The 23,376-nt window shown below is 44.4% G+C and overlaps 1 protein-coding gene across 1 annotated transcript; it reads left to right on the top strand.

Moving 5' to 3' along the window:
• Positions 1-9,501: 9,501 nt before the first annotated feature.
• LOC306928829 (interferon-induced protein 44-like) lies at positions 9,502-23,157 on the top strand (the record flags this gene model as incomplete). Its single annotated transcript, XM_079509101.1, has 8 exons — positions 9,502-9,991; positions 10,555-10,683; positions 11,068-11,209; positions 20,941-21,136; positions 21,552-21,701; positions 21,890-22,061; positions 22,725-22,825; positions 22,969-23,157. The coding sequence occupies 8 exons, from the start codon at positions 9,502-9,504 to the stop codon at positions 23,155-23,157; spliced, it is 1,569 nt and encodes a 522-aa protein (XP_079365227.1).
• Positions 23,158-23,376: the final 219 nt, after the last annotated feature.

The raw sequence follows: 23,376 nt of genomic DNA, 5'->3' as shown, positions 1-23,376 counted from the left end.
AGGCAGAACAGAAACATAGGGCTATAAAAATGAATGTAGGCTATTTAAGAAGAACTATTCTGAACCAATGTTCGCCTTTAAATTAAAAAAAATGTAATCATCCTTAACCTTTAAGCTAAAATAATGATGACCGGGGACTTAAAATCATTGTTTTAATTGATGGCCTTCATGCCCTGGCACTTGGCCTTGTGCCCTCAAAAAGTTGACCACACTAAAGGCCAAGTGGCCTTGCCCCTAAAAGGATGAAATTCCAGGCCTGCATAAGACAAAAAAATAGTATTCTTATTATTACTAACCTTTTAGCCAACACATAAGTGTAATTTCACTTGTATTGCCGTTAAGAATACACATAATAATATTCCTTCACAATAATTAACTCGGTGAACTCACTCCCATCCCGTTTCCGCAGCATTCCTAATCCCTGTGAACAGACTTTCGTTCTCCGCTCGCGACGAAATAAACCGTCGAACATCTTCATCAAGCCCTGAAGAGACAATTGATATATTTAATTTAGCCCATCTAGTTTTAAATTAAACAGTAACACGTTCTGTACAGAAGATGGCTATTGTCAAGCATGTTACACAAGCTGGCCAAGAGGTCGCTAGTCGTGTTTTGCCCGATGGCCAATGCATGATACATAACATTCAACATTTGATACATGGCGTAAACAAACGGAAAAATACTTACATTTGTATGCGTTGTTTTCCCTCGCTGCCGCTGGTTGAAGAAGTTCTGCAACGGGTGTCGGTGAACAGGGCAGGGGCTCCATTGCTGCTGCTTGTGTTGTTGTTTATGCTTCTGGCACATGTATTGTGGATGTAGTGCGCATGAGCATACGCTCAAAGCGTGCCTGCGCAATGCATTATGGGGTAGATTTGCTTCGCTGTGTTTTTGTAGTGACCATCGGATGGTCCCTACAATTCTCGGTGCATTGTGGGATACTTCAGTCCACTACATTAGGGTGCAAAAATGCTCACTACATATTCAGACACTATAACAAAATGGCGGAACCCCAAAGTAGTGCACTATATGGGGCATAGGGAATGAATTCGAACGCAGCCCCAGTCCTTATAGAGCACACTGGGAATACTGGCCAGGTGCTCCCAATGTACTGATTGACACCCCAATTTCCCAACCTGCAGGCCTTGTGGAGACAGATAGAGTAGGAAGCACAGACCCTGGTAGGCCAAGCTACAGGGGGCTGTGACACAGTGGTCAGATGATTTACTTCTCTGCATGCTTTGGGAATGAAAAGACTACTGCTGCAAAGTTGTGGCATTGTACAGACCTGCATTCTGACAAACTTGTCTTTATAATTAAAATCTTTTCTATATTATAGAAAAACTTTTAATTTGCACGTACAGGTGTTGTGAAGGACTATGTGAAATTGTGAATGTTTCTGTGTGGTATTAAACAATTTGCAACATATTGCTACTTATTTGAGCAAAATGTGTAAAGAGAAGTTTGTAAAAGTTGAAGTTTGTTAAGGACAAGTTACTCAGGACATGGTAATTGAGTTGAACATTTAACAGACAATACAGTAAAAACATTTGTGTATTAAAGAAAGTAATCTGTGACTGATACACTGCTAAATCGGACTGCTGCACATCAATCTTCACCTGCTCAAGTTCCAGGACCAAAAGACCAGAGGCAGTGTCCAGTTCAAGGAAGAAGAAAAGGCATACACGTCATTAATCATCTATACATTTCACAATCAAATTCACTAAAGCAAAGTATATAGCACACCTGGTTACCCTCCGCGCCATTGCCGACGATTAAAGTCAATTGAAGCTTAATTTTGATAGTGGTGCTTATCGCCATTGCCGACGGCCTTCGGCAATTGAGCTTTTATAGCGCGTTCGATTGCTCGAGCCAAAATGCTACTCACGTTAGCCGGTTAGCTAGCTGTGTTGTTAGCACAGCGCTGGATCGCCCATCTTAGATCGTCGTCGCCATAAGCATCCATTCTATCCATTTCTTTCAATCGCCTGTAACTCCTATTCCTTGTCCCAGATGGCATTTTTGGTCACAACAGCGTTTCTTTGACGGCACAGAGCTGACAATCTAGAGCTCTCCGGAGCTCCGGCCTGGATTCACATTGTAAACAAGGCCCACACAGCTGTGTGAAAACTCCTAACGTAGGACTACCGGTTGTGGACCGGAAATGGCGGCTTTTCAAAATAAGAGCTCAAATTAAAAAAATGCTGGCGTGAATTAGAATCTAATTTTTCAATAAATGATAGCGGTCTAAGTGTTAAAGTTAACTTTTTTAGTTAAGGACCATTACCAATAATAATCCCCACTTGCAGGCTTGAAATGAAATCCAATAGCCTATTCCCTGGAATCTGCAAGTAAATATGTGCCCATTGTATCTTATTTCAAAGGGATTCACCTTAAAACATGTCATTTGGTTATGCTAGTGTACACACCGAGTTTGATACATTTGAACACTGAATGGATTTATTGAACACAATTAAACAGCACGAGGTGCAGTCACATTTATTTTTTAAATGATTTTTCCATAGAGAAAGGTGCAGTCATATAGGCTAAAATGATGAAGTCACATTTGATTAAAAAAAACAATCCTGGGGATTTCTGCCCATTGTGGTCCACCAGTGATTAGTTTGGATCCCATGCTTTTATTACAAATTGTATTACAAATCAATTCAACAGTTAAATGATTTTTAGTTTTAAAACAAAACACTATCGTTTATTAAAAATAAAAAATAATGACCAGTGAACGTACACAATAAGCAGCATTAACATGGTGTATTGGTTGCTAGCAATAGCATACTTAATTTAAGGCAATGTCCAAAAAGTATAAAAAACGGATAACATTATCAAGAATAAAAGATAGTAAAACAGTATTAATGTTAAATTTACCGTTCGAATTCAAACTATGTTGGCTTGTCACAGTCTGGAGAAATGCACTGCCTTTCTCCTTCAACGCAAACCCAGAAACAAACCGGAGGTAACCCCCCCCCCCCCCATACAGATACGAGTAGACAGAACTCCCCCCGCCCTCCCCCTTCTCCTTCAGATACAAAGCAGAAAGTTACGGATACGAGTAGGACACAGAAACAGAGGGAAGAACAGTGCCAAAAGTCACGTGTTGACCGAAATGCTGTGACAGATCTGAACCTCTGAAACACTGTGGGTGAAACACTGAAAAATATTTGTTTTAGAGATTTGAAAGGACATTTTGGCCTATAAAAACGTATTTTGAAGATTCAGAAAGTGTTTCAGTGATGCAAATATTTTTTTCAGGCTTTTGGAGCCTTTAGTTTAAGTTAGGGGTTTACAAGGTTTCAAACATGGAAAACAAAGGGAAAACAGTGCCAAAAAGTAAATTCTGAAGCTGTGCATGTGACAAACTTGATACTCTAAAAATGCCTGGGTGAAACACTGTACAATGTTTTTTCAGAGATTTGAAAATCCCTTTCGGCCTATCAAAACTTATTTCAGAGATTCAAATATTTTTTCAGAGATTCAAAACGAAATTTTAGTCTAGAGCTAGAGCTGGACCAGAGCTGTGACATCCTGCTGCTCAGGGCCGTCAACCAGATGCTGCGCTACGCTGAGGACTACTTTGATGAAGTCAACGACAAATTCAGCGATCTTGAAGTTTAAGAGAATCCGTTCACAGTCAAAAAACATTTGGACTCTGTCGAAATATAATTTTTTTATTATTATAGTTGATGCAGCAATGGTCACAAATCGTTTTAACTTCAATGCCATGTTTTACAAAGTGAAAAGTTATTTAGACTCTAACCTAACTCTGCTTTTAGTTGAGATTATCCAGTTTTTTGTAATGGTCCCTTGGTTTCGATCTTATTCTAATCTGTTTAATCATAATGTTCCTTTTCTTGCCAATATAGTGGTTTTGTTATCCCTTGATATAAAGGCACTAGGTTTGGATTATTGGATATTTGATGTTTTAATTGCTAGTTCAGTTCAGGAATTCAAGTAAACATGAACATAGTGAAATTTCGAATCTACAGTATACACTTAATTACATAATTGTATGTATATACTTTTTTTGTTTTGTTTTTTCATAAAATGTACCAAAGCTTTCTTGGCTACTGTTAAAGGATCTCATGCTTGTTCTGAACGAGAAGTTTGTTCTGCATTGAGAATTAAGAACCATGTATAAGACAAACCACACAACATTATTCCATGGTTGATCTGTGTTTGCAACACCGTCAGAACCTAAATTGAGGGCAGAGGAGATTGAGATCGGCAGATTATACCACATCCACATCAAGCAGAAAGTTTCAACATTTTAAAGGACTTCTCACATCCAGCCCAACCCTGGCCTCAATTCAGTGGTCTCCTTCGGGTAAGACACTGTAGTAGCCTATAAAGACACTCACTTCCACAAGAGCATTTAGGTTAGTTAGGTTCATTTTTATTTTAGCTGTTTTTGACGGGGGCATTTGAGCATGGGGCTAAATATGTATTTTGTTTTACAAAATGATATAGCGATTTATTTGTATTATTTACTATAGTCCTACTAGACCCCAAGAAATTACATCTTGCCACAGAAGATCATAGGATCTATTGAATGTGAACGTAGCCTACTGGGGGGAAACCACACTGTGGCTGGGATTTTGAACGTCCAAAACCCATGCGGTAGGCTATTACAGATTTTTGGCCTCGCTCTGCGCCCTTTCGTATTATGGAAGCCGTGCTGAACGCACACACAATTATGGCATACCACGTTCCTGCATATTTTAGCATTGGGGGAGTGTCCATATGTTAATTATATTCGCTTTGCGCAATTTGCTTTGCAGGTTGTGAGCCCAAGACGTCCACAGACGTCCTGGGAAATCCCGCTATGTAGTGCCCAAGACGTCTGTGGACATCTTAGCAAAAAAAAAGTGGGCACCCTGGGTTACTATTTTGAAAGTGTTGTGTGGGCACACAATGTGTTAAGCCCCTTGACCTAAAAACACTCCGCGCATACCGATTACACCTGGGTCTGACCACCTCTTAAATGCAAAGAGCAATGTTTGATTTGACACAAGCACGATCTCTGCCCTGCTCAGCAGTGTTGCCATGTCTGTTTATTATAAGCGACTTTGGGCTTCTTTTTCTTTTTTTGTGACCAACTTTTTATTTTTGTTTTTTAAAAAGAACCCCGGGTTAGCACAGACATTACAGGAGAGGGAAACAACAATGATGCATACGTATAACATAATACATGTTTCTTTCTGTAAAGTTGCTTGTACATATTGGTAGTTGTGGTTGCTTTTCTTGTTTCTAAAGTGCTTATTTGGGCTTTTCTCCTAATGTTGTTTAAACCAGTGACCAGCGATTGTAAAACATGAACCTTGGTTGAAAAAAAAAACTAAAGTTGTCCTTTACGGTACAGTATGCACTTTAATTTGTCACTTAAGGACTGTAAGTGCTATATTGTAATGAGGACACTCTTTTACGTAGCTCTATTATCAAGTTATGTTTATTGATCTGTGCATGGACACTTCTTATACGCAGTATTACCCACTGTGTGGTTACTGTTGTTAAATTGTTTCATATTCAATCTTGGTGATGGCTGAACTGAAGCATATGGGGACAAGAAGACTCAGTTGTCAGTGAGATGACTGAAGCTGTCGTGGGAAGCTATTACCTTTTGATATCAGGCGATGGCGCTAGAGTCAAAGTAATGAGCAAATCGGATAAAAGCTAGCTTTTATTTGTGTTTTTAAATCAGTCTGTCTCCATATGCTACTCAGCAATGTTGACAGGTGTAGCCTGCCTTCTTCTTGAAAGCCAATATGCCAGTCAGAAACTTACTTTGTGTTCTCTCTAGATCTATTAGACCAGGGGTTCTCAACGTTTTTGGCCGGGGACCCCCGGAAATGCTTTGGCAATGTCTCGGGACCCCCGCCCCGCCCCCTCCCGACCCCCAATATAAATTGACTGCTACAATAACATTAAACCATTTTGGGCGGGAACCCCTTTTGGTGTTTTAAACATTGTTATAATTTAGCTATTGAAAAATAGCAGATCTACAAGCTCATAGTGCTACGAGCTTGTAGGTCTGCTATTTTTTTAAAATCGTGAAAATAAAATTTAAAAAAAAACATTTTTTTTTTTTAATAATTTGGGGACCCCCTAAATAATTTGGCGACCCCCCGAGGGGTCGCGACCCACGGGTTGAGAACCCCTGTATTAGACACACGTACCACACCACACAATTAAAGAATGAAGAAAAATAGTCAAACATTGTATGATGTTATTATTTTCCTGAACCAATTATTTGACAAAGAAAGGTTTTATTTGAAATCATTCAAATATCGTGTATTATTTATTATTCATTCAGAATACGTCTGTATTCCAATCTGAATACACTATATTCTGTCTTCAATCCATAGAGATTCTATATGGTAGCCTATGTCCATCAACCCTTTTCAGAACATGCAGAACCTGTGTGTGCGTGTGCGTGTGTGTGTTTGTGTGTGTGTGTGTGTGTGTGTGTGTGCGTGCGTGCGTGTGTGTGTGTGTGTGTGTGTGTGTGTGTGTGTGTGTGTGTGTGTGTGTGTGTGTGTGTGTGTGTGTGTGTGTGTGTGTGTGTGTGTGTGTGTGTGTGTGTTAGGGCATTAACGACTTGAGATTTTTCCAAGTCGACTTGTCAGACAGTAAAGTCGAAGTTGAGTCGATGCATCGTTTTATGACGGGGGGCGGGGGGGACTTTAACAGGGGCGGGTGGAGGTGCGTGCGCTCAAATACGGAGCATGTCAAACAAAGCACTGCGCACACAGTGGCCTTACACAAAACTGTAATAGTAAATACTAAACAGTGCAGGCACACACGAAAGTGTGCTGGTACACAGACCAGAAAGAGAACACAACAGGAGAGGGGGCATAATTGACACACAGCGCGGCAGCAACGCAGCGGCCCGAGAACACAATACAAAATATAACATTAACACTAGTGGCAGTCAGCCAAGACATAGGTCTATACATTAACATTACAGCAGCCAGCAGCAGTTTGGCACATCATCAGATCAGAATACAATCTGCATTACCTTCCAAGTTCCACGTTCAAGACGTGAACCTTCTCCTCCTCCAACAACTCGATAACGTTCTCATGTTAGTTTGTTACTTATTTTCTGAGCCATGCAAATAAACAACAACCCACACTGACCCGAGACGGAGAGTGTCGGATGTAGCCTCGGAAACCCAGACGTTTTATTTCCATCACGGAGGTGGGGGGGTATATTGTTGGGGATAAAGTTTGCGGGCTTCTACCTGTTACTTCTCTGACACAGCACAGTTCAAATTCAGCCAGTCAATAGTGGGACACCGCTGAGAGCCACATACACAGCTGCAGTTAGGTTCTTAATTAAGGGCGCGTTCTGAATGCAATGCAAACGAATAGGCGAGTGCGCTCCGGTGCGTATATGCAAAGAGAAAGAATGACTTCTGCCCGTGACAATAATCAATTCTACAGTTTGAATTATGTACGCACACATAGAGCAAATAATATGATATGGGGAAAACAATAGATATATATTTTTTTTTAACTTTCGACTTCTCCTAATCTGAATCGACTTGTGTTAATGGCATCGATTTTTTTAGTGAATGTCCAAGTGTGTGTGTGTGTGTGTGTGTGTGTGTGTGTGTGTGTGTGTGTGTGTGTGTGTGTGTGTGTGTGTGTTAGGGTGACTAGATCCAAAGTGTTCATTTGAGGGGCAGAAGTATCACTTGTGTGGGACATGGGGGTCTAACATGTAAACAACATTAAATAAGAATGTTGCCTCTGGCTATATCAAACATTTCGATTTTGATTCTGGAAAGTTATGCAATTAAATCTGGCATGTTTTCCTATATAATGCCTAATTTTTCATATTTAAATGTACAATTTCAGAAAACTGGATAAGTTTCATGGTGATAACAATTTCTTAAAATGTGTCATCCAATTCACCTATAGGTGAAAATAACATGTGATAAGTAAATATCAAAAAAGTCCCGTGGAAGGGTCATCATATACGGTACTTTACTTGAAACAGTTTCATCTATATTAACCCATTTAGGCCTGACGTCGAAATTTAAAAAGATCTTCTCTGGCTTTGCCTACTTGGTAATCATTGTGGCGAAATCTCCTGTGTACTCTGATTAAGTCATCATAGCCCACATTTGGAGCTCTGGCTCATGGACGTCTGACTTATGTTGGTATTTTAACACCTGAATGCAGCCTGACCACTGACCAGTAATGTAAACCAACCAGAATCTCAACTGAGAATACAGGTTCTGTTCCAAGCTCCGCCTATAAAGAGACACCATTTGGCCATGCAGTTCAAACCTGTCACTCTGCACTGCAGAGCCACTATAGACTTCACAGACAGCAGCTACAGAACAACAACAGGTAAGCCCTCGATGCCCTTTTAGGGTGACCAGAATCAGATCCAAACTGTTCATTTGAGGGACAGACGTAATTGTGTGGGACCGGGGGGACCGGAGGGGCGCTAGCTATTTGAAACTTTTGCTGATATGTTACAAAAACTTAATTGATGTTGTTTTCCAGTGCCAGGGTCACATTTAATTGCATGGCAGTCAGATTGAATTAGTGTCAGTAAAAACATCTGGATGTTTTAATTGATGGTTTATAGCAGGGGCGCCCACACTTTTTTTTACTTTAGAGCTAGCTCTGGTCCATAGCTCTAATGCGTTTCATTTAGAGCTATGTTACTCTCAACTTCCACCGCTCGCATGAATGCAGACCAGCCTCTCCTCTTTAGCGTAAATAAAAATAACGTTTTTGCTACTCACCAAAACAAAGGCGAGTTGTGTCATTAGAAAGCCTACTTTCTTTAGTGGACGCACTCTGATCCCCCTACCACACGTATAAACTGTACTTTGTTTTCGCCTTTGTTTTGGTGAGTAGCAAAAACGTTCTTTTTATTTACGCTAAAGAGGAGAGGCTGGTCTGCATTCATGCGAGCGGCGGAAGTTGAGAGTAACATAGCTCTAAATGCAACGCATTAGAGCTATGGACCAGAGCTACTTTAGAGCTACCTTCAAAATGCCCAGCTAAACGAGATCTAAAAACAAAACAAATTGTTATCACATTGCTGAAAATTGTTTAAAAAAATGTACCTTTGGAATAGTGGCGCTGATGTTACATAGCCTATAATAGAAGGGTGAAAATGGAATTGGCTGTTTTTTTAGTATATAACTTTGTAATGCTACTTCTCTCTCCTGCCTCACATGGAACGCAGACCAGCCCCTCCTCTGTAGTGAAAATGTAAAGAATGTTTTACCTATACTCACCAATGCAAGACGGTTTGTGCAAAACAAATCCCTTTCTGGCCAAAAAGTGCATTTTATGCGTGCGGTGGGGGGCTCAGAGTGCGTCCACTAAGTAAAGTAGGCTTTCTAATTACACAAACAGCCTTTGTATTGGTGTTGTTAAAAAATAAGTGTTATTTTGGTACTGCAATGGCTATCGTTTTGTGTTCAATCAGAGAATCCAGACCTACCGGACCATTCTTCCACCATGAATCCCAGGCTGACCCAGGCCCAGGAACAGCAGAGGGCGCTGTTCTCACAGCTGACCCTGGCATTGCGGCGCCGCAGCAGAATTGGCCCACCGCCCACCGCCTCCCGTCCCCCACTGCCCCCGCCCCCGTCCCTGTTCCCGCCCCTGTCCCTGTTCCCGTTCCCACCCCCGTCCCCGCCCCCGTCCCTGTCCCCGCTCCCGTCCCTGTCCCCGTTCCCGTCCCCGCCCCCACCCCCGTCCCCGTCCCCACCCCCGTCCCCGTCCCAGTTCCCGCCCCTGTTCCCGCCCCTGTTCCCGCCCCTGTCCCCATCCCCGTCCCTGTCCCCGTCCCCGCCCCTGTCCCCGTCCCTGTTCCCGCCCCTGTCCCCGTCCCTGTCCCTGTCCCCGTCCCCGCCCCCGTACCCGCCCCTGTCCCGGCCACCGTACCCGCCCCCATCCCCGTCCCCGCCCCCCGTCCCCCGCCGCAGCGGGGGAAACAGTTTTTTTGGTAGGTCTACTTTATTTACAGTTTGCTAATAAACACAGTGGTGCGCTTTCAGTTCACAACAAACACATTTAATTGTTTCAGCATCTTGTTTCAACATTTCAGCATGATCAATGATCAACAGTAAAGAATTAAATTGTTTCAGCCATACGCGGCGGGTGGATTTTACCTTTAGGTAGGCTAGAATTGCGTGGGACGACGACGACGACGCAGTATTTATTTATTTATTTCCCCCAGATGGTCTAACAATGTCTGGTTTGACCAATTTATTACCAATCTCGTACACCATTGCTCACGAAAGCAAGATCCTTGACCCAATTACAGCCACTGCATTGTACCTTTTAATTAAAGTAAAAGTAGTCTGAGGAAAAGGAACAGTTCTGTTCCCTGGACATTGTTTTGGGATATTTTGGCTGAGATGGCTCTGTTAGTCAAGTCTCAAGTCAGTGTGGAGATTACCCGGCGGTGTTGCTGCCCCTCCCCTCCCTCCCTCCCGGCTCATGGCTCTTCACAGACGGGCCGACGGTACACAGACAGCAGCCTCTCCACTGTCCGTGTCAGTGTAGTGAAGCTCCTCTACAAGGCTTCAGTCCATGGTTACACTGCAGCAGCGTTCCACCAGAGATGTGACAACCAGGGGCCCACTCTGTCCGTGGGCTACAATAACTCTAGCTTCGTCTTTGGGGGATACACCAGTATATCTTTTAATCAAAGTGGTGCTTGGGGGAACGATGCCGAGGCTTTTCTTTTCACCTTTAACGGGGCAAATGTTCTCAAATATCAGGTCACCAATCCCGCTTATGCAGTGTTAATGCACGGCAGCCATGGTCCTTATTTTGGAGACAATTTAGGTTTTTGTGTTAATGGCCAAGCTGTCGTGTACAACAGTCCTAGTCAAGATTATTACAATTTCAATGCTGCAGAAATGCATGGCAACAACCTGCAGCTGGTTGAATGTGAAGTTTATAAAATAGAAGGTGAGTCCAATTAATACAAAGACAAACATAGCCTACAAGATGTTTGAGTTGTTTGTACTGTCTTTAATGTTGCTCTGAGTCTGACCGTGGAGATGTTTCTAGATGTCTCAGCAGAAAGTAAACTCCTTGAGAAGCCAGACTCCAGTAAACTCCTTCAGAAGCCAGACTCCAGTAAACTCCTTCAGAAGCCAGACTCCAGTAAACTCCTTCAGAAGCCATGGAGGAACATGGACTGGACTCCTGAGTAAGTATGGATCTGGATTAGTTTATTTACTTACTTACTTACTTACTTACTTACTTACTTATCCCCATTACGCCGGCTGGCGCATAGGGCAGCAACAAAGTTCCTCCACTTGTATCTGTCTTTGGCCATCTTCTCTATGGTCCCCCAGCTCTGATGTTGTTGCTGGAGCTCCTTCTCGACCGTCCTACGCCATGTCGTTTTGGGCCTGCCTTTCTTTCTCTTTCCCTCTGGGGTCCAGTGTAGTGCGACTCTTGGTATAGCGTTGATGTCCATTCTGAGCACATGTCCAATCCAGGTCCACCTGCATTTATTGACTATACTGTGCATGTTGTCTTGTTGGGTGATGTTTATTTACAGGTATTTATGTAAATAAATAAATGTAGCTGTCAGGTGGAAAACTTGAATGCCCAAAAGCGTTACTCTTCTAGAAATGTAAGAACAAACAAACAAACAAACAAACAAAAATACCTGTGTTCCACTGGATCCAATGTTGTTATTATTTATTTTCATGCATTGGTTCGATATTTATAAAAAAAAATAACCAGAAAGACAGACTTAGACGGACGGCCCCTTGAGATGCATCATAGTTTTTGAGGAGGTCCTTAACCCATTTCGACCTGATGACGATTCTACAAATGTATTCTAAATCCTGACAGTTTTCTGAAAAACCTCATGTTTCAGTGTCAGTAGGTGCGTTTCCATAAAGCCGTTTTTTTGCGCATTAAGGCTCTTGCGCAAAATCTCCTGGATGGAAACACATCAACATGCGAATAAGTCTCCATTTTTCGCAAAACACTTTTTCGCTTGGAGGTTGCGGATTTAGGCTTTTTCGAAAAAAGGGAAATGCGCAAATAGTGTATGGAAACACTTGCGGAAAAGGTTTTTAATTAGAAAGCATTGAACTCGCATTATATCGCTTTTGAACAGTTGGAAAATAAAATAAAACAACGATGGGGAGGCAGTGGAGTGAACGGTGCATGGGATGGTGGACAGAGAGGGAGAGGGAGTGATGTTGTGGATACATATAAGGTTCCAATTTACTACAACCCGACCCGTCCGATTAATAATTGTGTAGCGTGTTCAAAGATCCCATATGAAGTCTGAATCCTCCGGAGTTTATCGGGGCGCTCCGATCATTTTGATATCTGGATCGCTACTGTATGGATGCAAGACACACACACACACACACACACACACACACACACACACACACACACACACACACACACACACATATGCGCGCGCGCACACACACACACACACACACACACACACACACACACACACACACACACACACACACGTGGACTAGTGTAGTAGACTAAACTTTTATATAACCTAGCTGCCTGGGTCCCTACTCCCTGCAGGCTATTCGATTTCGATCCATGCATATGCTTCATCTATTCTTATATATTTATATTCATTGCATAAGATAAGCAACCTAAACGTGTAGGCTATAGGCTATATAGCTGATGAAACAAGTTATTCACAACTGTTTGCAGCTGTCAATCAATTTACAGTATAAACGACCAGTATGCTCCAATCGAGTCCCGTGACATATAGGCTACATGTGCCCCGAATATATTAAGACAAGCATTACACAACAAATCGTTCTTTGTACGTTCTTTGACTGTAGGTGTCGTCAATACTGTGAAAGCAGCAGACGGTCGGTCAGCCGCTGACCAGGGATCAGATTACAGCGCAGTATATGGGGTCCCGTCCGTTAAACTGAGAGAACACATACAGCGCATCAAATCAATGGTGTGAACATCGATTAGGACTACTTTACATGAGCCTCACTTTACTGGCAAAACAGTGCAACCTACTGCACATTTCATGAACTTATTGCATATGCGCATTTTATCAGTTTAATGGAAACACCGACAATTCGCTTTTCTTTTTTCGACTTAATGAACATACGCTTCCTTTTTTCGCAAAGGCTTAATGGAACCGCACCTACTGGTGCTCAAACTATTTCATGTCAAGGACCCCCAGAAATATCTGCATTTGGCCGCCGACCCCCATCTGAAAATTTGTAGTTCCAGGGACCCCCCCCCCCCCCAGCATCAAAGATTTGAGTTAAAAACGTTCACTCTCAAAGAATATATATTCAAAGCTTTGCACTACATTTTCACGATTTTTCAAAAATAGCAGACCTACAAGCTCATAGATCTGCTATTTTTCAATAGCTAAAGTATAATGTGGCGAGGTGGAAATAGTAAAATGTGGAGAATGTAGCCAACTACGCCACCTGGAGGCCAATAGAGCCCAGGAACTCTAATAAACACTTTTAGTTGCAACAGGTTCGTTTACCAAGGTTGAGCAGAGTAAAACTGGAGACAGGGTGCAATAATAGATTTATTGCTATGAAAATAATTAAACATATAAATAGTACTGTATCCGGTTATGGGAGACAATGTTCATTTCTTTTTCTCCTGGGATAGGGAACAGTCCATTTAGTCCATATATTCCTTAATAGTAGCCTTCTGTCCTTCGTTCTTCTGGGGGGGTCCTTATAAGGGTCAAACAACAAACAACCTGCGTCAGTGGGTTTGGTCTAATATTGCCTATAGGTCTCAGTGCAAAACACAGTGCAAAACACAGCACACAAAACAATAAGAACTAAATAAAAGTTAAAATATAAAAACATGCAAACGACCAGGCCAATAAAATAATCCAAACAGTGAGTAGTTGTCTCAGTGGCTGACAAACAGGAGATAAAACTATACTAAAATCGTCCGTTTAAAACAATACTCCAGTAGCACATTACACACGCTGTCAGGTCATAGAGGGGGTACTTAACTCGAAGAGGGGCTAGTCGAGACTCGGCCCCTCTGTTGCGTTGAACTGGCGTCCCCTCTTTCACAGCCTGCCGCCTCGGTGGAGAAAACGTGCACGCCGACACCGCCGATCCACAACCTGGACGTGCAAACTTGCTGCTCCGTGGCACGTAATGGTTGTTCGGCTGTCTGCTGTTTCTCCGTAATTCCCCGGCGTTCCAATCCGTATACTGTAGCTGTAGCCTGTAGCGTTCTCGTGTTGCGTCTCTCCGCTTGTTTGACGTTTGTCTTACTCGGGCACTCACTTCCACAGCCGCCGCTGGTTTGTAATAATGTCTCCGTGATTGTATGATCCGCCCTCGTTGCCATGGGAACTGTTCTTGGGGCAGTAACAGAGCATACATTGCACACGCAACTACTGTCACACCAATACAAACAAATAACACATCTAACTTGTAAAATAAATGATAACACATACAGTGGCAAAACTGACCCCACCACATCCCCCCACGGCTTAACGTTGGCAGTCCCTGCAACATTTACGAGGCATAACGGGCTGGTGGAACTCCTCGGTTCGACCTGACTGGGCGTCGCTCCGGTTCTTCTACTACATTGTCATTGGGCACAAGCATACAATAAAACTGTGGAAACTCAGAAACTCTTTCCGGTCTTACCGGCGAGGGTGTGGACCTTTGTGGCAGCGGTGGACCTGTACACAGTTTAAGTGCATTCCTATGTAAAACCTTCTCCTTTCCTCCCTTCTCTGGTTTCACCTTGTATACTAGGCCTGTGTCTCCTACTGTCTCACAGACGAGATGAGGTACAGGGTCCCAACCGCCATGGAGCTTCCCCTGACCTTGTCTATTTCGGCAACGTACCCATACACGCTCACCAGTCAATAGTGGGGTAGCATTTGCTCGCTGGTCATATTGCCGTTTAGACTGCTCTGCAGCTTTAGTCATCTTGACGCGTGCTAAGTCATAAGCATAGGTCAGTTTTTTATGGTGTTCGTGAACCCAACCACCCAATCCATAACTTGTCTGTTCCTGCACAACACCTAACCCAACATCTACTGGGAGCCTAAGATGCCTGCCAAACATGAGGTACGATGGGGCGAACCCTGTGGCACTATGTATAGTATTATTATAGGCTTGCAGGAGCTCGGGCAAATGTTCTGGCCACCTACTTTGTTTCGCGGCTCCCAGGGTACGGAGCATAGTCAGCAAAGTCTGATTCATCCTCTCGCATCGACCATTTCCTGCAGGATGGTACGGGGTTGTTCTACTTTTAGTAATACCATACATCTCGCATAGCTGTTTCATTAGTTCCGATTCAAAATTGGCTCCCTGATCTGAAAGAAAACGGACAGGGCAACCAAACGTTTGAATAACTTGGGACCAAATTGCTCGCACTGTGGTTTTTGCCGTCTGGTCACGAGTGGGCACAGCCCAGGAGTAGCGAGTGAACATGTCAGTCATGACTAGAACATTTTGGTACGAATCATTGGGCCTACCTAGAGTCAGGAAGTCTAAAGCGACTAGCTCTAGAGGGTATGTGACGGTGACTGGGTGTAAGGGAGCTCTTGTTTCTGCCCTATCTTTCTGTAGGCTGCAGACAACACACTCTGACTGGAACCCACGCACCTCTTTTTCCATGTCAACCCAGAAGAACCGGCGTCTCAAGGTGGTCATGGTCCTCCCTGCTCCAGCATGTGCCGCGGCCTCGTGATGCTTCTTCCACACATCCTGGCGCTTGGGACCTGGGCACACGATCTGGAACCACTGCTCATGGGTGTTAGGATCGATAAATCGGCGGCATAGAATGCCCCCACGAATACAGAGTCTCTTGAATTGTTTTAACAATCTGACAGTTTCAGTAGATAGTGTTCTCTGTCCAAGTCGGGTAGGATGTCGGCCCTGTTCCACATACCTTGTCACAGCCTGGATATCTGGGTCGGCTTGTTGCTCAGCAACCCAGTCTGGTTCCTGTGCCAGGGGGCACTCCTCTCGAGTTACTGCCGCTGTCGCAATAACGGCTACGGGGTCATTCGTCGGCTCCTGGGGAGTCCTAGTTGTGGGGAATCGAGAGAGAGCATCTGCATTGGCGTTCTCCCTCCCGGCCCGGTATTTTACCTCAAAGTCGAAGGATGCCAACTGAGCCACCCAGCGTTGCTCCACCGCGCCCAACCTTGCTGACTGCAAATGAGCTACCGGGTTGTTGTCCGTGTATACCACAAACTTGGCCCCTGTCAAATAGTCTTTGAACTTTTCTGTAATTGCCCACTTTAACGCCAACAGTTCGAGTTTAAACGAGCTATAATTGGCATCGTTCCGTTCGGTGGGGTGTAAGCTGCGGCTAGCGTATGCAATCACTCGCTCTTTACCTTCCTGGATTTGGGCCAATACTGCTCCCAGTCCATGGTTACTGGCATCTGTGTAGATAACAAACTGTTTAGAGAAATCTGCATACGCAAGAATGGGGGCCTCAGTTAGAGTCTTTTTCAATTGTTCAAAAGATGCTTGGGCCTCTGATGACCAAATTAGGTGACGAGAGGCCAACCGCTTGTCGTTGGGTATGCCCACTAGGAGTGCATTCAGTGGTCGTGCAACCTTAGAAAACCCTGGGACAAAACGTCTGTAGTACCCTGCTAGGCCGAGGAAGCCCTTCAGTTCCTTGGCTGTAGTGGGGACTGGCCAATCAACAACAGCAGATATTTTACCGGGGTCGGGGCTTACTCCACTCTTGTCAACCACGTGTCCCAAAAACTGTACCTGTCTGTGGAACAGTTTGCACTTGTCAGGTCGAAGCTTTAGGCCATTCCTCCATAAGCGCTCGAAAACCTCTTCTAAGTGTCTCAAATGTGTGGCGAAGTCAGGGGAATACACAATAATGTCATCTAAGTAGACTAGCAAGGAGTCCGTAATGTGGCCACTGAGGCACTGCTGCATTAGGCGCTGGAATGTTGCTGGCGCATTACAGAGGCCAAAAGGCATACGCTGGAACTCATAAAGACCTAGGGGGGTGGTAAACGCTGTTTTCTCACGGTCTTGTGGCTCCACTTCTACTTGCCAGTAGCCACTGGCCAGATCCAAAGTGGAGAACCACTCCGCCCGGGTCATTGAGGTCAGCGTCTCTTCGATCCTAGGGAGTGGGAAAGCATCCTTGTGAGTAACAGAGTTCAGTTTCCTATAATCAACACAGAATCTCCAACTGCCATCCTTTTTCTTAACCATTACAATGGGCGCTGCCCAGGGACTCGAACTTTCGGTTATGACACCATTTTGCAACATACCTGCTAGAAGGATTCTCATATCCTGGTACAGCAGGGGTGGTAGGGGCCGGAAACGCTCTCTTACAGGCGGTACATCACCTGTTGGTATAACGTGCTTCACGGCATCTGTCCTACCAAAATCCTCCGCATGGGCAGCAAATGCTTTCCCCCCCTTATCCAGGAGAGCGGTCAGTTGGCCTTGCTCATCTGGGGTCAGATCCGGTCTGTCAGTCCGCTTGAGATCTTCGAACAATTCATCTTGTTCTGTCCCATCACAGACATCCACCACGCTGACTTCAACCACGCCATCGGCTCCAGGCTTCAGGCTGACATCTCGGGTCCCATGGATATCTCCTTCTCCCACCTGGAATAACCTGCCCAGTTTCTGGTAGCGTCCTAGGGGGACTGGGAAGTCTTGCAGGTTGCGAACACGAATGGGCACTCTCCCCTGTCTTACCACGGCTATCGTTCTAGCCACGGAAAGGGTGCCAGGCTCCGGGAGGGCCTCGATCAGTCCATGGTAGTTGCCGGTTCCGGCTGCGGCACGTCCCCAGATCACCACTTCGCTCCTTGCTGGGATAGTAACCCCTCTGCGGTAAGCTGGCCTAATGTATCCCCGGAAGTCGTCTCCTACCGTCACTTTAGCCTCACGGCACTCTGCAAAGGCTGCTCTCCAGGCACTCTGAAACTTAGGATTCTGACTGTTAAAAGACACAGGCCCATTTGTGTTCTTGAATACAGTGTCCCAACATGCCTGGACAATGTTCATTCCTATGAGGAGGGGGTTAGATGAAGATTCATCCTCCACCACAAAGACCCCTTTCGGGTCGAGCGCATGGCCCTCAATGTTAAAATCTAGCATTACATAGCCCAAATAGGGGATACGGATGTTATTTGCAGCTTTGAGTTTAATCATGGTTGGGAGTTCTTTAACCGCATGATCTGGGAAATGTTCAAGAAAAAGGCTATGTCGTATTATGGAAATTTGTGAGCCGGTGTCTAGCAGCCCAGTCATCTTAACTCCACCCATTACAACCTCAACATGTGGGCATTGTCCGATTAATGCCTCCATTGGCCCTTCTAACACCTCCGCCTGTCCCAACCCCACTGCCCGAGCCTCAGTAGTGGGGGAAATTAGTTTAAATGTGGTGTGGGGTGGCTAGAGGTTCGGCAAGAACGCGCGATATGTCCCACTTGGCCACAGTGTCTACATATAGGCTTACCGTCTGCCGTCCATGCATTAGAAGGTGCCGACGTTTCTGGTTGCCGTGGGGTGCGACTGGTCTGCCTTGGTGGGCTTCTGGATCTAGCCTGCCTTGGTGGGCTCCTGGATCTGGCCTGCCTTGGTGGGCTCCTTGGTGCTAGCTCCCGAAGAAGCTCCTGGGCCCAATCCTTCAGCTGATCTTTCATTTCGGTCATGATCTCTTGTTTGAACTCAGTTTTCCAATCAGCCTTCTGTGGGTGAGGCCGAGAGCCATTTGCCCCCCCCACAGCGGTGCAGGTTACCTCTGGCCACTTGCGTCCGCATCCATCCTCCTCTAGAAGCAGGGCCTCCTGTTGTAGGCCGTCAAAAGTCACATCCACATTTTGCCTAGCGTATCTCCTCAGAGACTGTGTTAAGGGTCCCTCTTCTAGGCCGAACAAGAACTGTTCTTTCAGATGCTCATCCGCAGGGGCGGCTTCTTCGGTGTATTGCTGCAGCCCACTATAAAGCTCCCTTAACCTGAGAATATAAGCCTGTACGGGTTCGTCTGATTTTTGTCGACACCCATAAAACTGTGCCCTGACCACTGAGACCGGGACCTTTGTCTTATAGATTTTATCCAATGCAGTGAACATTTTAGCGATAGTGTTACGGTCTTCTACTGCCAATACATTTATCTGTCTTTTAGCCACTCCTGTTAATGCCGCCATTAAAACACTCACTTTTAGTTGTTCTGTTTGGCCTGCATATTGCACAAGTCCCTGTAACTGTTCTTTCCAGTCGCCATATTTAATTTCCGAGTCTGTGTCGCCAAACTTTGGCACCCATGGTGCACCCGGAAAAACAGGCATCATCATCATGTTTACAAACAAATCCAACTAAAAAAATAAAAATAAAAACCCTTGGTTTTAACTCTGCTCAGTGAACCTGGTCCTGCCGACCTACGCCAAAATTTGTCTGTGGCGAGGTGGAAATAGTAAAATGTGGAGAATGTAGCCAACTACGCCACCTGGAGGCCAATAGAGCCCAGGAACTCTAATAAACACTTTTAGTTGCAACAGGTTCGTTTACCAAGGTTGAGCAGAGTAAAACTGGAGACAGGGTGCAATAATAGATTTATTGCTATGACAATAATTAAACATATAAATAGTACTGTATCCGGTTATGGGAGACAATGTTCATTTCTTTTTCTCCTGGGATAGGGAACAGTCCATTTAGTCCATATATTCCTTAATAGTAGCCTTCTGTCCTTCGTTCTTCTGGGGGGGTCCTTATAAGGGTCAAACAACAAACAACCTGCGTCAGTGGGTTTGGTCTAATATTGCCTATAGGTCTCAGTGCAAAACACAGTGCAAAACACAGCACACAAAACAATAAGAACTAAATAAAAGTTAAAATATAAAAACATGCAAACGACCAGGCCAATAAAATAATCCAAACAGTGAGTAGTTGTCTCAGTGGCTGACAAACAGGAGATAAAACTATACTAAAATCGTCCGTTTACAACAATACTCCAGTAGCACATTACACACGCTGTCAGGTCATAGAGGGGGTACTTAACTCGAAGAGGGGCTAGTCGAGACTCGGCCCCTCTGTTGCGTTGAACTGGCGTCCCCTCTTTCACAGCCTGCCGCCTCGGTGGAGAAAACGTGCACGCCGACACCGCCGATCCACAACCTGGACGTGCAAACTTGCTGCTCCGTGGCACGTAATGGTTGTTCGGCTGTCTGCTGTTTCTCCGTAATTCCCCGGCGTTCCAATCCGTATACTGTAGCTGTAGCCTGTAGCGTTCTCGTGTTGCGTCTCTCCGCTTGTTTGACGTTTGTCTTACTCGGGCACTCACTTCCACAGCCGCCGCTGGTTTGTAATAATGTCTCCGTGATTGTATGATCCGCCCTCGTTGCCATGGGAACTGTTCTTGGGGCAGTAACAGAGCATACATTGCACACGCAACTACTGTCACACCAATACAAACAAATAACACATCTAACTTGTAAAATAAATGATAACACATACAGTGGCAAAACTGACCCCACCACAATAACACAATGCTTAGAACACCAAAAGGGGTTCCCGCCCAAAATGGGTTAATCACTTCCACAACAGAAATGTTTCTATTGTGTTTGTTTATGGTTAAATTTGGGTAAACTGAAAGAATGATGAAAGATCTATTGAAACCAGACATTTACAGAAATTCTCCACCTACTGTAGTTCCCAAAGTAGAACGACAAAATGTTAAAAGTCGTAACGAGCGTCGGGGGAGTGTCGCTGAGCTGATGTTACTCTGTGAGTGTACTGGGCGGACATGAATAGTTGCGGTGGTGTGAGTGGGTGCGTGTGTGTGCGAGGGTGCGATAGCCGATCGCTACAAGTTTAACCAGACTTTGTTTATACTACACATACTGTACTACTCATACATTATACTGTATCTGAAACATGTTGAAAAGTTGAATCTGTTGGACTCTGGTCTCCACAGGAATAGGAGAAAGCTGCTGTTCGATATACAGACCTACAAGCCCATCATCAGTTCTCTGTCCCAGGTCAGGGTTCTGCTCATTGGACCAGTGGGAGCAGGGAAGTCCAGCCTTTTCAACTCCATCAAGTCCGTCTTCAAAGGACATGTCACTAACCAGGCCATGACTGGCAGCTCTGGCATCAGCCTCACCACCCAGGTGACCCTCTGCCCACTGCTACGTAACTCTGACCCACAACCGTAACAAGTGTGAACTAATGTTCTTGGTTGACCAAGAGGGCACAGATGAATGCCAGGCAATACAACTTAACAAGCATATGAAATGGTAGTCCCACTGGGATTTCCCATCAGTGTGGGGAGGGAGGAAGTTTGTTGATGCAGTCAACGGTGAAGGTCACTGTTTTCCTTTGTGTTTTGGTTCCTTTGGTTCCTCAGTGAATTCCTCTAAATGCCATGTTTGATATGTTGAGTTCCTTTAGTAGTGAGTAAAGTATGTGGAGGCTGGTTGGTCATCTGCCTGGCAGAGTCAATTGTGTTTTGCTTTTGAAGCTATGTGCTTTTTGTAACTTGGAGTGAAAAACAGCTGATAACTTTGACCATTGTACATCCCACAGTTTCGCACCTACCACTTTCAAGCTGGAGAGGGCCAACCTCTGCCAATCACCTTGTGTGACACCATGGGATTGGAGGAGACCACGGGGGAGGGGCTTAATGTGGACGACATAAGCAGCATGTTGAGAGGTCACATTAGAGACAGATATCAGGTGAATCTTCTCACATTTCTAACTGAAAACCCTTTTATAGAGTTTTAGTAAAATACTAATTGTGGTTATTGCTTTGTTGAAGAGGATCATCTTATTTCAATCATCATTGACTTGTGTTGCATTAAATCAACATTATCCAGTCAGTCATGAGTGAAATTAATGTGTTTTCTTTCCCCTACTCTTCACAGTTCAACGCTGCAGTTCCGTTGCAACCAGAGGACCAGGACTACAAGAATAGTACAAGTCTTCAGGACAGGATCCACTGCGTGGCCTACGTCATCGACGCCAACAAGATCTCCATCATGCCCTCCAAGCTGGAGGACAAACTGAACGCCATTCGAAGCAAGATCAACCTAATCGGTCAGTTGGTCAAACGCAGCATCACTGTAAGGCCCAATTTATGCAGCGCCGCACGTCTCGAATATAGACAAAATCAAGCTTATTATGTGTTTCAACTGCAACACAGTGTGAGCTTGTAGATCGGCTATTTTAGGCACTCCATGTGTAGTATAATCAATGTCAAGATCTCTCCCAGTGAAGCTTGCTTCCAAAATTAATAGTAATGTTTAACTGTAAGGCGTTGTGGCTCGAAGAAAGTCTCAATGCCACGTGTTGTGTGCTTGTAGATCGGCTATTTTCAGCAAGAAACCAGGCGTAAGTGGTGGAGGGAAGTCAGTCAAGGATCAACAGAACAACATTACATCATGTCAATTACATTTTATCACACACTGTTAGCGTACATGTGATGAAATATTTTCATTTGTCATCACATGTGATGAAATATTTTCATGTGAGTTGTCGACGCGATATTTTATAGAAATAGCATTAATGTCCATTATTGGCACAATTTCTTGACACAATATGTTTGTATGATTTGGATACGAGACATGAATAGCAATCCACTATCTAATAGTGGAACATTTAAGTCCTTGGTTTACAAATCAAAAGTATCACAATTGCACAGCCTGGGGTCCTTTATGTTTTACAGCTGTTGAACATGTTTGTTGTGGTGCTGTTCTCCAGGGATCCCTCAGTTGGTCCTGTTGACTAAAGTGGATGAAGCCTGTCCCGCTGTGGCAGAGGACCTGACCAATGTTTATCACAGCCTCTACATCAAGACCAAGGTGAGTTCTACCAAAGACAAACCATAGGAAACCAACACTACCTCACTGAGCTTGAGTGGGTGTCCCCAAAATAATTTGGGGACGCTCGGTTTGGGAACCACTGAGCCAAGCTAACGTTCATCTGTTGTGCTGTGTTGCTGCAGCTCCAGGAGGCGAGCCAGCGTCTGGGCATTCCTCTGTCCTGTGTGGTTCCTGTGAAGAACTACACCCATCACATAGAGGTGGACCAGAACTGTGACATCCTGCTCCTCAGCGCCGTCAACCAGATGCTGCGCTTCGCTGAGGACTACTTTGATGAAGTCAACGACAGATTAAGCAATCTTGAAGATTAAAATAACCCGTTCACAGTCAAAAAGAGTCTGAATACATTTGGACTCTCTGTCGAAATATCTATCTATCTAATCTATTATTCATCCCTCCCAATTCTAATACGATACAGGCATTTATAGAAATGATTCAACTCTGGACATTATAGAAATGGATAATTACTGTTAGAACGCAGCTCAAAGGAACCAACCTTTCTGCACTAAGCACCAATATAATTTTTTTAT

Source organism: Electrona antarctica (assembly GCF_951216825.1).
Source record: "Electrona antarctica genome assembly, chromosome: 8".
NCBI classification, from domain to species: Eukaryota; Metazoa; Chordata; class Actinopteri; order Myctophiformes; family Myctophidae; genus Electrona; species Electrona antarctica.
This window is presented reverse-complemented; position numbering and strand designations above follow the sequence as displayed.